Source organism: Oncorhynchus clarkii, chromosome 20 (genome assembly GCF_045791955.1).
Source record: "Oncorhynchus clarkii lewisi isolate Uvic-CL-2024 chromosome 20, UVic_Ocla_1.0, whole genome shotgun sequence".
Taxonomy (NCBI): domain Eukaryota; kingdom Metazoa; phylum Chordata; class Actinopteri; order Salmoniformes; family Salmonidae; genus Oncorhynchus; species Oncorhynchus clarkii.
In genome coordinates, this window is record NC_092166.1 from 56,968,376 (window position 1) to 56,981,234 (window position 12,859).

The window sequence follows — 12,859 nt, forward strand, 5'->3', positions numbered from 1 at the left end:
GAGAGATCAGTCACTTTGTGGGATTTCTGTCAGAATAGCCTTTTCCACAGCTGCTGATGTAGCTCTTCTTCAAGGATATTTCAACATTCACCAAACAATGATTGTGCCCCTCATAAGGGGTCAACTCAATGAAGTCCATCATCAAGTGCTCAAAGGGGCCCTCTGGCCTGGGATGGGACGCGGGGGATACTGAAATGCAGTGTCCAACATTATTAGTCATACAGATCACACATTTCCTACAAAAGAGACCAACTTACAATAAACAAACATGCACAAAACCATGGGGGAAACAGGGGGTTAAATAAGGAACATATCATTATGGGAATGGAAACCAGGTGTGTACAATGAAGACAAAACAAATGGAAATGAAAAGTGGATCGGTGGCGGCTAGAAAACTAGTGACGTCGACTGCCGCCCGGAAGTCGTGACACCTTGATATTTTCCATGTTTAGCAATGCACTGTGCGACTTTGTATCTCCCCTCTGTAGCTTGATTTTTGACTGCATGTTGATTTGTAAACACACTGATTTGCTTTTGATATCAGCCCTCTTGATTCCTTCAGCCTTGTCCGCCCCATGCTTGAAGTTTTTGTCATGTCTTCTTTCAAAATAATTCCGTACACTTCATGTCCGACAAACAACAGTTTTACAACAGAGAGTGCAAACAGACTGGTCCTTCAGTAAAACGAATCAATACTTCTTTGTCCAAGAGGCAATAAATTGTTGAATATCTGCCTTATTTTTCTTTGCTGATTACATTTTGCGTCCTTAACTTTTTTAAATAACAAAAGAAGGCTTGTCTGCTGCTAGCCATGTAAAAACAAATCTCTCATCTTCAGTGCTGCCTTGGTTTTGAAGGGAGAGGTGGGTCGTCTTGTGCTGAACTAATAATTTGCAAAGTAATTACGCAAAAGTGGCTTGCAAAGTCACAGAACATCCTAACACAATAATCAGGTTACAACAGCTAGTAACTAGTAGTAACACATTTGCAGAGACACAGAGGACACAAAAATGTCCACTACAACTCCCCAAATACAGTTTTGCCAAGCTTGTAGCGTCATACCCAAGAAGACTCGAGGCTGTAATCGCTGCCAAATGTAATTTTTTAATTAATGTGCAAAAATGTCTAAAAACTTGTTTTTGCTTTGTCGTTATGAGGTAATGTGTGTAGATTGACGAGGGGGGAAAAAACAACATTTTAGAATAAGACTGCAATGTAACAAAACGTGGAAAAAGTGAAGAGGATCTGAATACTTTCCAAATGCACTGTATATGCATTACATATTGGCTTATAGATTTAAAAAAAAACCGATTATTTGTGCCGATGTAAGAGTGGTGTTGGGAGTACTCAGTAGGGTCTTCATGGGGCACAGTTTTTTCTATTGTTGCCAATGTAATGGGCGGAGTAAAAGGCCAGCAACACTCTGTATTATTCTGTGCCCCGTGAAACGACACCATATATAGATTCTACATATCCTACTGAGTACTCCCAATGCCACTTTTACATTTGCACATGGAGTTGTTTTTATAAAAATCTATTTGTAATTTATAGGTCTACAGTCTTTTTCATTGGGGCCACTGACTAAAAAGTGCTGCTGGATATGTAGAACTCAGTCCCCCAAGAAATAACACCACATATACACAACTTCACCGCATCAAAGGGACGATGGACGGGGCCATGTACAGTCAAATCTTGGGTGAGAACCTCCTTTCCTCAGGCAGGGCATTGAAAATGGGTCGTGGCTGGGTATTCCAGCATGACAATGACCCAAAACACACGGCCAAGGCAACAATGGAGTGGCTCAAGAAGAAGCACATTAAGGTCCTGGAGTGGCCTAGCCAGTCTCCAGACCTTAATCCCATAGGAAGTCTGTGGAGGGAGCTGAAGGTTCGAGCTGCCAAACGTCAGCCTCAAAACCTTAATGACTTGGAGAAGATCTGCAAAGAGGAGAGGGACAAAATCCTTCCTGAGATGTGTGCAAACCTGGTGGCCAACTACAAGAAATGTCTGACCTCTGGGATTGCCTACAAGGGTTTTGCCACCAAGGACTAAGTCATGTTTTGCAGAGGGATCAAATACTTATTTCCCTCATTAAAATGCAAATCAATTTATAACATTTTTGACATGCGTTTTTCTGGATTTTTTTGTTGTTATTCTGTCTCTCACTGTTCAAATAAACCTACCATTAAAATTATAGACGGATCATTTCTTTGTTAGTGGGCAAACGTACAAAATCAGCAGGAGATCAAATACTATTTTCCCTCACTGTAGGTTCAACAGACACTACTGACTAATCCCAATCCCACGTTTACATCTGCACAAATAATATTTTATTTTATTTATATAAACCAATATTTAATTAATGTGCAGTGTATTGCATTGCAGTGCATGGAGTGGGTGGAGTAAGGACTCACCAGCACACTGCATTACACCCGTTGCCCAGCACAATAGAGAAATTTACGTTTTTTTTAGACTTTATTGAGTAATTCCAATTCCACATATTGTATTTTATTAGAACTGTATTTCTTTACCCTACACAATAGCTTTCAACATTCCAGTATTGGTGTACATTTTCGAAAGAAATGCTGGTATAAATAATACAATATTAAAAAGTATGTCATATCATCCTTTTTTTTTTAAGGCAGTTGCAATGCTGTGAAAAACAATTGTACAGAACGAGAGTTTAAAAATAATCGGTGTTTCCAAATTCTATCATGTCTTTGTAGGGGGACTCTTAATTGGAGAATAAAATAAATCAGCAATCGTGCTAGGCACAGCAGCACGACTGGATTTTAAGCATCTCATCACGTGATGGGTGAAAATACCTCGTTTTTTAAAATAACCGGAGGAGGAGAACGGTTATTTTTAAAAACGAGGTATTTTCACCCATCACGTGATGAGATGCTTAAAATCCAGTCGTGCTGCTGTGCCTAGCATCGCCTCTGGTTGTGACTCTTTTTTGTAATGAAACCACTTCTGAAGCATTATGCACTGACTGGAAATCGATTTATCTATGAAATAAAGGTCACACTTACTTAAAAAATATAATTTCATTATTATGAGGAAGAATATGAACATCTAATTGTCTCTCCACTGCAGTCTTCTCTTCTTAATTTGCCACTGGATAGTGCTTATTGTCACATTTTTACAGCAGCAGACCTATATGCCTGTTATACCCATACCACCTATACAACCATAAAGAAAATGTTCAAAAATGGTTTATACTTCAGAAGGAAAATAATATGGGAAAGAATTTGATGCAATATTATTATCAAGTTATTATCCCATACTGTCTAATTAATATAATATATGTCTATGCTAGTTTCATGGTATGCTGGGCCTGCTCTTGCTATATATCTCACCTCATGTATCTGTCCAATGGCTTACCACCAGTTTTCACAATTCACATTTTTTTTAAGTGAGTTTGACCTTGAATTTTCGGTGTAAATCTGGTGTATTGGCTCCACTTCAAGTGGTCTGGACAACTGAGCAGTGTCCCAATTTATCACAGATCGGATAGCCAGTTGTGCCATCCCAAAACCTGCACATGAAATTAATAATGTGTTCTCTATGATAAATATTTAAGAAGTATAATTCAACCCTTCAACCAAAGAGCCATATACTGTATGTGCTATTTTCATTTTATGATTACTATTTTGTATCTTGTTGTAAATTCACTGAGATAGAAATGTATTGTACTGTTGTCGATTTATAGTCTGTATATAATATCAAGACTCTGGACTGTTCATATTGACTATACAACTAGAAATATACCATATCACCAACATTTTCCAAAATGGAAAAATATACAGTACCAGTCAAAAGTTTGGACACACCTACTCATTCAAGGGTTTTTCTTTATTTTTTACTATTTTCTACATTGTAGAATAACAGTGAAGACATCAAAACTATGAAATGTCATATGGAATCACGTAGTGAACAAAAATACCAAGATTGTGTAAAGCTGTCATCGAGGCATAAAGGGTGGATACTTTGAAGAATCTCAAATTTATGAGGATTTTTTTGAACAGTTGACTGGAACTGTAGTTCTTCGGTAGAAGGGTTCCATTTTCAACACAAAAAAACCTAATGAACTTGAGGATATGAAGTTACTTCTATTGCCAATGACCTATGTAACTACAGTCTGGTGAGGACAAGGCAAACGCATCTGAACTTGGTGTGCTAAAAATACTTCTCAGTAGCTGCCTGGCCCCTGTTTCAGGCCCTCTATTCATATCAGCATCAGCACCCCCTATAGGCTGTTGGGAGAGTACTTAAATGTGGGAAGACTCCATGTTCTATGATGTCATTTCATATGGTAGTGTGAATCATCTGTTTATTGGTTGATACGGTATATGAACCAAATAAGCCACATTCAAAAAGATACCCACAAATAGCTCAGTAGACTATACTTATCAAAAGTTGTGGTACATTTCTACAAAGGACCAATCACCTAGTTTGTTGGCTCTATACAGAATGGATTATATCATGATATTTTTTTAAAGGGACGAGTATGCATTTTGGCTGCATTTCAAAAATATGTCCCTACTCCCTAAGAATCATTTTGGTCTTTTTCCACTGAATGTCTCTAAGTCTGAAACAATGTATTTTTCTACTCAGTTGGGTTGTTAGGCAGACTGCCAGATTAAACACTGTAGAGTGAATCCTTCAGGTAGGCCTACCATCTGACCTAACCAATCCAGAATTCATAACAATTCATTGTTGTGATATGGGTACTCTACTACTTGCAGGGATATCAGCCAGGAAAGCATTTTGACCGAAATAAAGTTTTAACTACGTATCTTGGTCAATCATTCAAACCACATCCAAATGCTAGAAGAAATATCCAACACAAGAATAGAAAATATGTTGTTACAAATAGAAATAACCGCCTAATAGCATAACTATAACAGAAGTTTGCAGTGTTTTCTTGGGCCAGTGCCTCAAGTATAAGGAACTATAAAGATTTGGATCTGAAGGCATTCCCACACAGTATTGTTCGTTTTGCCTCAGGAAACTAATAATGCTAACTCATTTGAAATTCCACCGACAGTATGGTGGAAGAAAAAGCAGGTGAAGTGTGCACTTTTAAAGGATATTGAATCATGTGAAACTAAGCCTCAATGGTTCCTGATATCAAGAAAGCAACAGGCACACTATTATGACTATTTTCGGCTGCTGCTGCAATTTTAACCTTACTTAGATACTGTATTTAGAGAGTAATTTACACTATCTCGGTGTGTCACTGGTATGTTTTTCAGTTGCTCCGGAAGTTACTGTATAACAGTGAGCATGCATTCCGCAGATATGCAGACCGTCATTAAACGTAACTTCCTGTTATGTAAAAACCAACGAATGTGTAAGAACTCCTGACCGTGACCGCTCGGGAAGCGCACACAGTACTTGGCTTCAAGCCAAATGGTTGCTATGAGGAAATAGGTTGCAATCAGAAACGTTTTTAGACAGACTACTGTGTGAGAAACTTTTTTGCCTTTACCAAGTTTTTATAAACCCTATCTAGATTGGATTGTTTTAGTCATTTGCTTTTACATTCGGGGATATTACACATCATATTGTGAAAGTAGATCATCCATTTACACAGTTATAACTCAAGTCAGTTATGGAACGGAAATTCTTTCAAAATTCCTACTGCAATGATGTAAGAGTCATGTATAGCACCTTATCTCCCAATAGAGACAAGAGCAGAATCTCAGTCACGTCTGAGTAATAAGGCTTCTGATGCTGGACATTTCACTTGACACCCTCTCTCACACTACCCTCTCCATGGCCTCTCTTCTGTCTACCACGTTCATGATAGCGGTGAAAACACTCCTCCAGCCCTTCACAAGCTAAAAAGAGCTACGATAATCTGCACTGCTCTAAAGCCAGCAGAGACAAATATAAACAGTTTCCCTAGGACGCTTCAGGGCAGAAGTTGTCCTCGCTAGCATGGCACCTAGCAGATGTTCATACCCCTATGATGAACTGATACTCAGACAAGTTCAACTAGATTTGCTGTGTCAGGGTGGAGGTATTTCAAAGCCTACAGCTGCCTGAGATCTCAAAGAAATGTCTCCCAAACCAGGCTCCCACTTTTATAGTTATATTTAGATTATGATCCCCTAATTACCCGATCCAATTAGAGTTAGTTAGACCTGGAATTTCACAAATAGGCTAATGGTGTGTACAAAATGCCTCAGGTCTATCTGCAAACTATGATATATGGTATTATAGATGTATATAACATATAGACTACAAACTATTATTATTGTTATTGACATGCACATATTTAGTTGCTAAACATAAAAACAACCAGTAGAGGTCTATTATGACTCAAAATCTAAATCTTCTCCTCCACTCCCCATCCTGCAACGTAACCCGAACCGACTAGACATTTCAGCACCTCGGGTAGGACGGTAGACGCGCAACGCTGAGCTGGTCGCTGATTGCTCGAGCGCTCGGCGTTTGGCTTTACCATTGGCTATCATCCGGGGTTAATTTGAAGCAGTATGCGAATCGTCTGGATGTACAGATGGAGACTGGAGAGCGCCTAAGCCATTGTCAGTACAGCTGGACTGCAGAGGTGAAGTGGGCGTGCCACGCAGCATTCAGGATCCTCAACCTTCTTTGGAATGGCAAAATAAATAAAAACACAATTCTGTTCTTATGAAGTTAGTCCGTTTATTCATCAGCAACATTTAAGGTTTTTGGCTGTTTCAACGCTTTCCAATGAATTGCACAAGGTAAGCTCACAGTGCGTCAAATGTGAAGCGATTCGGTGGAACTACTGTCATTGGATGGGGCATGAATTTTGAACTGCGCAATTAATAAAAACGAAAAGTTTCTTAAATATAATAGTTTTTCAATCCCAGATGAGATTACATCTGTCGATGAAATATCATAAATTGAATCACTGACCAGTTTTCTTATGCCTGTGATACTTTTTTATTACATTTTCATTGACTGGCCAGTATTGTTGCATAGAGCTAGATAAAAGGTCACCTATTTATACTCAAGCCTACTGCCCCCATGATCTACATGAAAACGAATAACCTATAGTCTATGTGGCACAGCTATTATCGTGTGAGCAAGGACTTGAAAGTTGGATAGCTGTTTATCTTCTGGACTTTTGTAAGCTATTGCTGAATATTGTCTGGATAATAATTAGGCCTATTTGAACTGTAAAAGTATGCAATATAGCTCCCTACATACGATTATTATAGCCTGCTATAAACTATTTTGAGCATTATTATCAGTGTAGATTTTCAAACTGTTCCAGGAACAAATATATTGAATACTTTTACACATCTGTGTTGGATTAATTTAGATGACAGGTCTCTTTCAATTAATGAACTACATCAATCCCCCCAAAATAATGACAGCATTTCTGTATACAATATTACTACGGAAGTGTGGTTTGAGTATGCCTAAAATACTGTTACCTCTGACACAGCATAGCCTGTGTACAGACTTCTGACATGAGTTCTATTACTTTCTTTGACCACATCCTGTATGGGCTTGACTATGTTCAGTTTCAACTGAACATATAACAGTTTCACCTAGAACCCTGTTGTCCTCTTGGTGCGGTCTTCTTTTTCAACAGGGTCCTACACATGTTGGACACCAGGCCGATGCCAGGTCCTATCATGCCAGTAGATGTAGCCATGAGGATCTGCCTGGCAAGCTCTCCGCCCCTCCGCAGCTTCTTCAGCACGTACAAGGACTGCCGATCGCGAAACCTGGCCAACTGCTACAAACCACTGAGGCCGTGCATCAGCTCCAAGCAGGAGGCAGAGGCCTCCAGCCTGGGATGGAAGAGTCCCAAGGCCAGCGGGAAGAAGCGGGTGGTCTTTGCCGATTCAAAAGGCATGTCCCTAACGGCCATCCATGTGTTCAAGGAGTTTGAGGAGGACCCACTGTCTGACCTGCAATTTGACCTGTCGGACCTGGCCAATGCCACCACCGGCCTGAAGGTCTCCATAGAGAAAAGTTTCACTCTGGACTTCCCTCAGCCTGCTGCAGATTATCTTGACTTCAGGAACCGGCTTAAGAAGAACCAAGTGTGTCTGGAGAACTGCACGCTCCAGGAACGGTCACTCACTGGCACTGTGAAAGTGAGGAATGTAAGCTTTGAGAAACTGGTTTCCATACGGATAACGTTTGACTCATGGGAAACACACACGGACGTAGCATGTACGTACCTGAACAATGTGTACGGTTGTTTGGACACGGACACCTTCGCTTTCACCGTCGACCTGCCAAGTTCTGTGCCCTCGCAGGAGCGTGTAGAGTTCTGCATATGCTTCACTACCCAGGATCAGACGTACTGGGACAACAACGATGAGAAGAACTACAAGTTGCTCCACAACGACACAGACGCTGACCAGACCAGCAATCCCATCATCCAGACCACCGCACCAGTTGAGTTCAAGAGAGACGGCAAGACGCCGGAGATGGAGTTTGACCAGTTCGGGAGCCCGAGAACGTCCAGTGGATTCTTCCCTGAATGGCAGAGCCGGGGACGCATAGAGACCACGGCCCCATACTGGTGAAGCAACAACAGGGCCTTCATGAGAAATCCACAAGATGCTCTCATAACATCAACTCCATTTGAGCGATAGCAGAACATTTAACTGTGTGTTCATATGAGAGTGCCGGCTGACCCCCCCTCAACAATGAAGATATAACCACAATCTGAACCGTTAAGATGACTCGAGCGTCAACAGTTGCGGTCATTGTGGGGCCCTAAGAATGGACATCTTTGTTTTTGTCACTGCAGTGGAAAGGTTCAGAATGTGCTGTCTCTTCATGTTTTGTGGGTATATGTGAAGAAACAGAAATCTATAAACAACCATTTGATCCTGTAACCACCTGTTGTTGTCATCCAGTTAACCCCCTAATCATTGTGTACCTGTACACAACATAAAGCATTGTGGTAATATGCCATCATAGCCACACAAATATTATGACTTAAATTGCCTAGAATTAATTACAAATTGCAAAGGGCATTAAAGGCTCAGATATAATAGTGTACTCAATTTATGCAGTGAACTAAAGCATTTTATAGATTTGGAAATGTGTTCAATTACGATTTGTCGTAACATAGATGCCTTCCTCTGTGATGTTACTTTGATTGTCCGTTAAGCAGTTTGTAATACAATGGCGTTACTTCACCACCTGTATACACAGTGAGTAAAGCTGTTTTCAAAAACAGAAAGACCACTCCAAATTTGGGAGCCTGCACTTTAATTCATATTTTTAGCATTTAGGTTTAGCATTTTGTACATGGAGTGCTGTTTTGGTGAGTTTACAGTATATCAACATAATTAGCTTTACTTGCCCTATAATAGCTAGAACTATTCCTTGGTGTTAGATGTACGGCAAGCCACCAGAATATCAGTACAATGTAAGTAAGTCACCCAAATGTTGCCAGACATTGTTGCCAGAGCACACGAGTTTGCACTGACCGAAATATGGTATGCCTTTAACATGTGAAAGAATAAGAAGTTGAAAGTGGAATCATTTGGTACAACATAAAGTACTTCATATTGAAGTTGTCTAAAATGCCATGGTACCATTTGATTGAAGACTTTCAGGTGAAAAAAAATGAAAAGCAATACAGGTAAAAATATGCATGACGATACCCCAGCATATTATCAATTAGGTGTAGGCCTAAAATGGAGCACCTCCTTTTTTCACTTAGCATTTTTCCTACCTCCATGGTATTTGTGAAAATCCTTCACATGCAAACACATTCAATGTGCTCTTCCTAACCTGCTCTTCAAACTGTTTGCTGCTACTGTACGAATGTGCTGTTCTATCTTCAATGTGTTTCGTGGACCCATGCTATGTGAATTGTCTCCTATGGGTAAAACAAGGGGGAAGAGAGTGAGGGCAGTGGGGATGTTATTTAAGGAATGTATGAGTAAGTAAGGGAAGTGCTTAAAAGGGAAATGAATGGAAAATAGGTCAGTGTTCGAGGGCTATGCTTGGGACTGAGGCTTCAGTGTTTACCAGACATTGGTGAACACTGTTAGCTACTTTGTTTCTGAAATGGAAATACGGCCGAATGTAAAGGGCTATGACACAAGCCGCGGTGTCTAACCACCAGCATGGTTTTTTCTACTGCAAGCAAAGGTCTCTGTGTGTGAGAAATGGTTTACTGTTTTCTGTGTTCCTTTCAGAAATAAAGAAAAATCTAATGTTTATAGGGTGAAAGACTCCTGACTTTTCAATCTGGATTTTTTATGTATGAGATGATTATGTTGTCTAAGCAGTATTATCCAGCTGGGATCACTGTATGTGCAAAATACCATTGTCTAAAGCTCAAGTACAACATTCTTGATGACATTTTGTGACTAAATAGGGTGCACAAATTATAAAAGTGGTGTGACTCTTATTACAAAAGTATATTTATACAGGGGTGACCCGTTCAAACAATCAAGCAATTGAGAGCAGACACAAACAGTCATCTGGTCATCTATGAACATTTGAACATCCTGGCCATGTTCTGTTATAATCTCCACCCGGCACATCCAGAACCAGGCCAACCCCTCACAGCCTGGTTCCACTCTAGGTTTCTTCCTAGGTTCTAGCCTTTCTAGGGAGTTTTTCCTAGCCACCGTGTTTCTACACCTTTATTGCTTGCTGTTTGGGGGTTTTAGGCTGGGTTTCTGTACAGCACTTTGTGGCATCAGCTGATGTAATAAGGCCTTTATAAATACATTTGATTGATTGATTGATTGATTGATAGTAGGTCAGGGTCTTGTCCATTGTTGGTCCATATGTTTCCAGTGTCGCATGAGACGCACGTCTCTCAGAAAGAGCAGAGAGCCTCACTTAAGAATGCTGAAGAGACAAATAGCCACACAGGCAATGTTAACAGACGGACGTAGAGCACTGGGCAGACAGAGAGCATGTCTCATTGGCCAAGATTGATGAGCTGCCAGATGTATGAGCATAGACCAGACAGGTCGCTGCTATTATTAGAGACAGAGAGCAGAGCAGACGATAACACAGACTGTGTGAGCATAATGATCGCTCTGCCTGCTTACCAGCACGTACAGCCATTTGCTGCAAAAGCTGTTTAGAAATGCAGTTTTCTTCAGGACCCGGAAGAACTTGGCATGTTTGACTTTGCATTCAATTAGAGTGTAGAAGAGAGAGAATGACACAGAGACGAAGGGAAAGAAAACTTCTCCCGGACAGGTCGAGTGGGGAGACGTCTGTGTTTACTGTTTGAACGTCAGAGTTGAATTGAGCGAGTCAGTGACTATCAGGTTTAGATTGGTTAAAGCAAGGAGATAGATCCGATTAAGTAACTAAGAAGCATCGTCTTGATAGCATTCAGTGGTCTGTACCCTAGCTGAGGCTTATCGCTTGTTTTTGGACTCATCTTGCTCTTCTTCTACTTGCCTGTCTGATACAGGGACAGATGGTCAGCGATTGAGCGTCAACGCACTCGTCCCATGCATGAATCGATCAGCACGTGAGCAGCTGAACCAATATCACAAACCGAATAATACTATTTCAGCTAGTTGAAATAAATTGTATCAATAGAGTACAAAAACATTGCTGGAATTGGCATAGCCTACCCTGCAAATAATGGGACCCTGAAATGATATAATCTCCTTGTTAATGACGCAGGACACTTCAATAATATCATTTGGATACATAGCATTTCACACATAAACTTACCAAGGCTATCACAAGTAAGATGGACGAAGCCAGGTTTTGTGATTACTCCGACATGATCCATCTCTAGGTAGTCCGTCAACTTTCTCACAACTTGCTTACAATAAAATCTACTATAAGTAGAAGTGGTGAAGATTTGCGGCCATCAAGCCATGTGTCCTTGTGCGTTGGTCAGGAGCTCACCACCTTTTCGAAGTCAAAAAGGTCAAGCACAGTACCTCGGGTAGCAACTGTGGGCGCTACTAACTGTCCAGTCACTCTACGACCTAGACATGTCATATTACTCACTCATTCACACCTGCCCTTTACACTGCCAATGCCTTACTCTAGCCAGCATCCCAAAAATGGATCCTTTGCTATTAACACCTTGCGAATGAGCCCAACGGCCTGCCTGATGTGTGTTTACTTTGGTTACTCATCAGATAGAGTTGAATGAGTAGTTAGGGAACATAATGTTTCCAAATACGTTATGGGGTTATAATGACAAATACATTATGGGGTTATAATGACAAATACATTATGGGGTTATAATGACAAATACATTATGGGGTTATAATGACAAATACATTATGGGGTTATAATGACAAATACATTATGGGGTTATAATGACAAATACATTATGGGGTTATAATGACAAATACATTATGGGGTTATAATGACAAATACATTATGGGGTTATAATGACAAATACATTATGGGGTTATAATGACAAATACATTATGGGGTTATAATGACAAATACGTTATGGGGTTATAATGACAAATACGTTATGGGGTTATAATGACAAATACGTTATGGGGTTATAATGACAAATACATTATGGGGTTATAATGACAAATACATTATGGGGTTATAATGACAAATACATTATGGGGTTATAATGACAAATACATTATGGGGTTATAATGACAAATACATTATGGGGTTATAATGACAGATACATTATGGGGTTATAATGACAAATACATTATGGGGTTATAATGACAAATACATTATGGGGTTATAATGACAAATACATTATGAGGTTATAATGACAAATACATTTTCATTCCATTAAAACTCCAAAGAATTCCCAGACACATGTCCCTTAAAGCTGGATACAGTATATGGGGTTGTCAGTGGTTCACCAATGATCGAGAATCCACTACAGGTCAACTCAGTATTG

General features: G+C 40.0%; 2 protein-coding genes across 3 annotated transcripts in view; one reads left to right on the forward strand and one right to left on the reverse strand.

Annotated features, from left to right (window-relative positions):
- The window catches only part of LOC139376558 (poly [ADP-ribose] polymerase tankyrase-2-like), a 31,062-nt gene extending 19,089 nt beyond the window's left edge, over positions 1-11,973 (reverse strand). The window contains exon 1 of one of the 2 annotated variants that reach the window (XM_071119292.1): positions 11,698-11,973. The gene's annotated coding sequence lies outside the window, so the exon portion shown is untranslated. The remainder of the gene's footprint in view (positions 1-11,697) is intronic. The other variant, XM_071119290.1, reaches the window with a different exon arrangement.
- On the forward strand, positions 5,926-10,212 carry LOC139376557 (protein phosphatase 1 regulatory subunit 3C-B-like). Its single transcript, XM_071119288.1, has 3 exons — positions 5,926-6,180; positions 6,392-6,743; positions 7,604-10,212. The coding sequence occupies exons 2-3, from the start codon at positions 6,730-6,732 to the stop codon at positions 8,550-8,552; spliced, it is 963 nt and encodes a 320-aa protein (XP_070975389.1). The 5' UTR covers positions 5,926-6,180; positions 6,392-6,729; the 3' UTR covers positions 8,553-10,212.
- Positions 11,974-12,859: the final 886 nt, after the last annotated feature.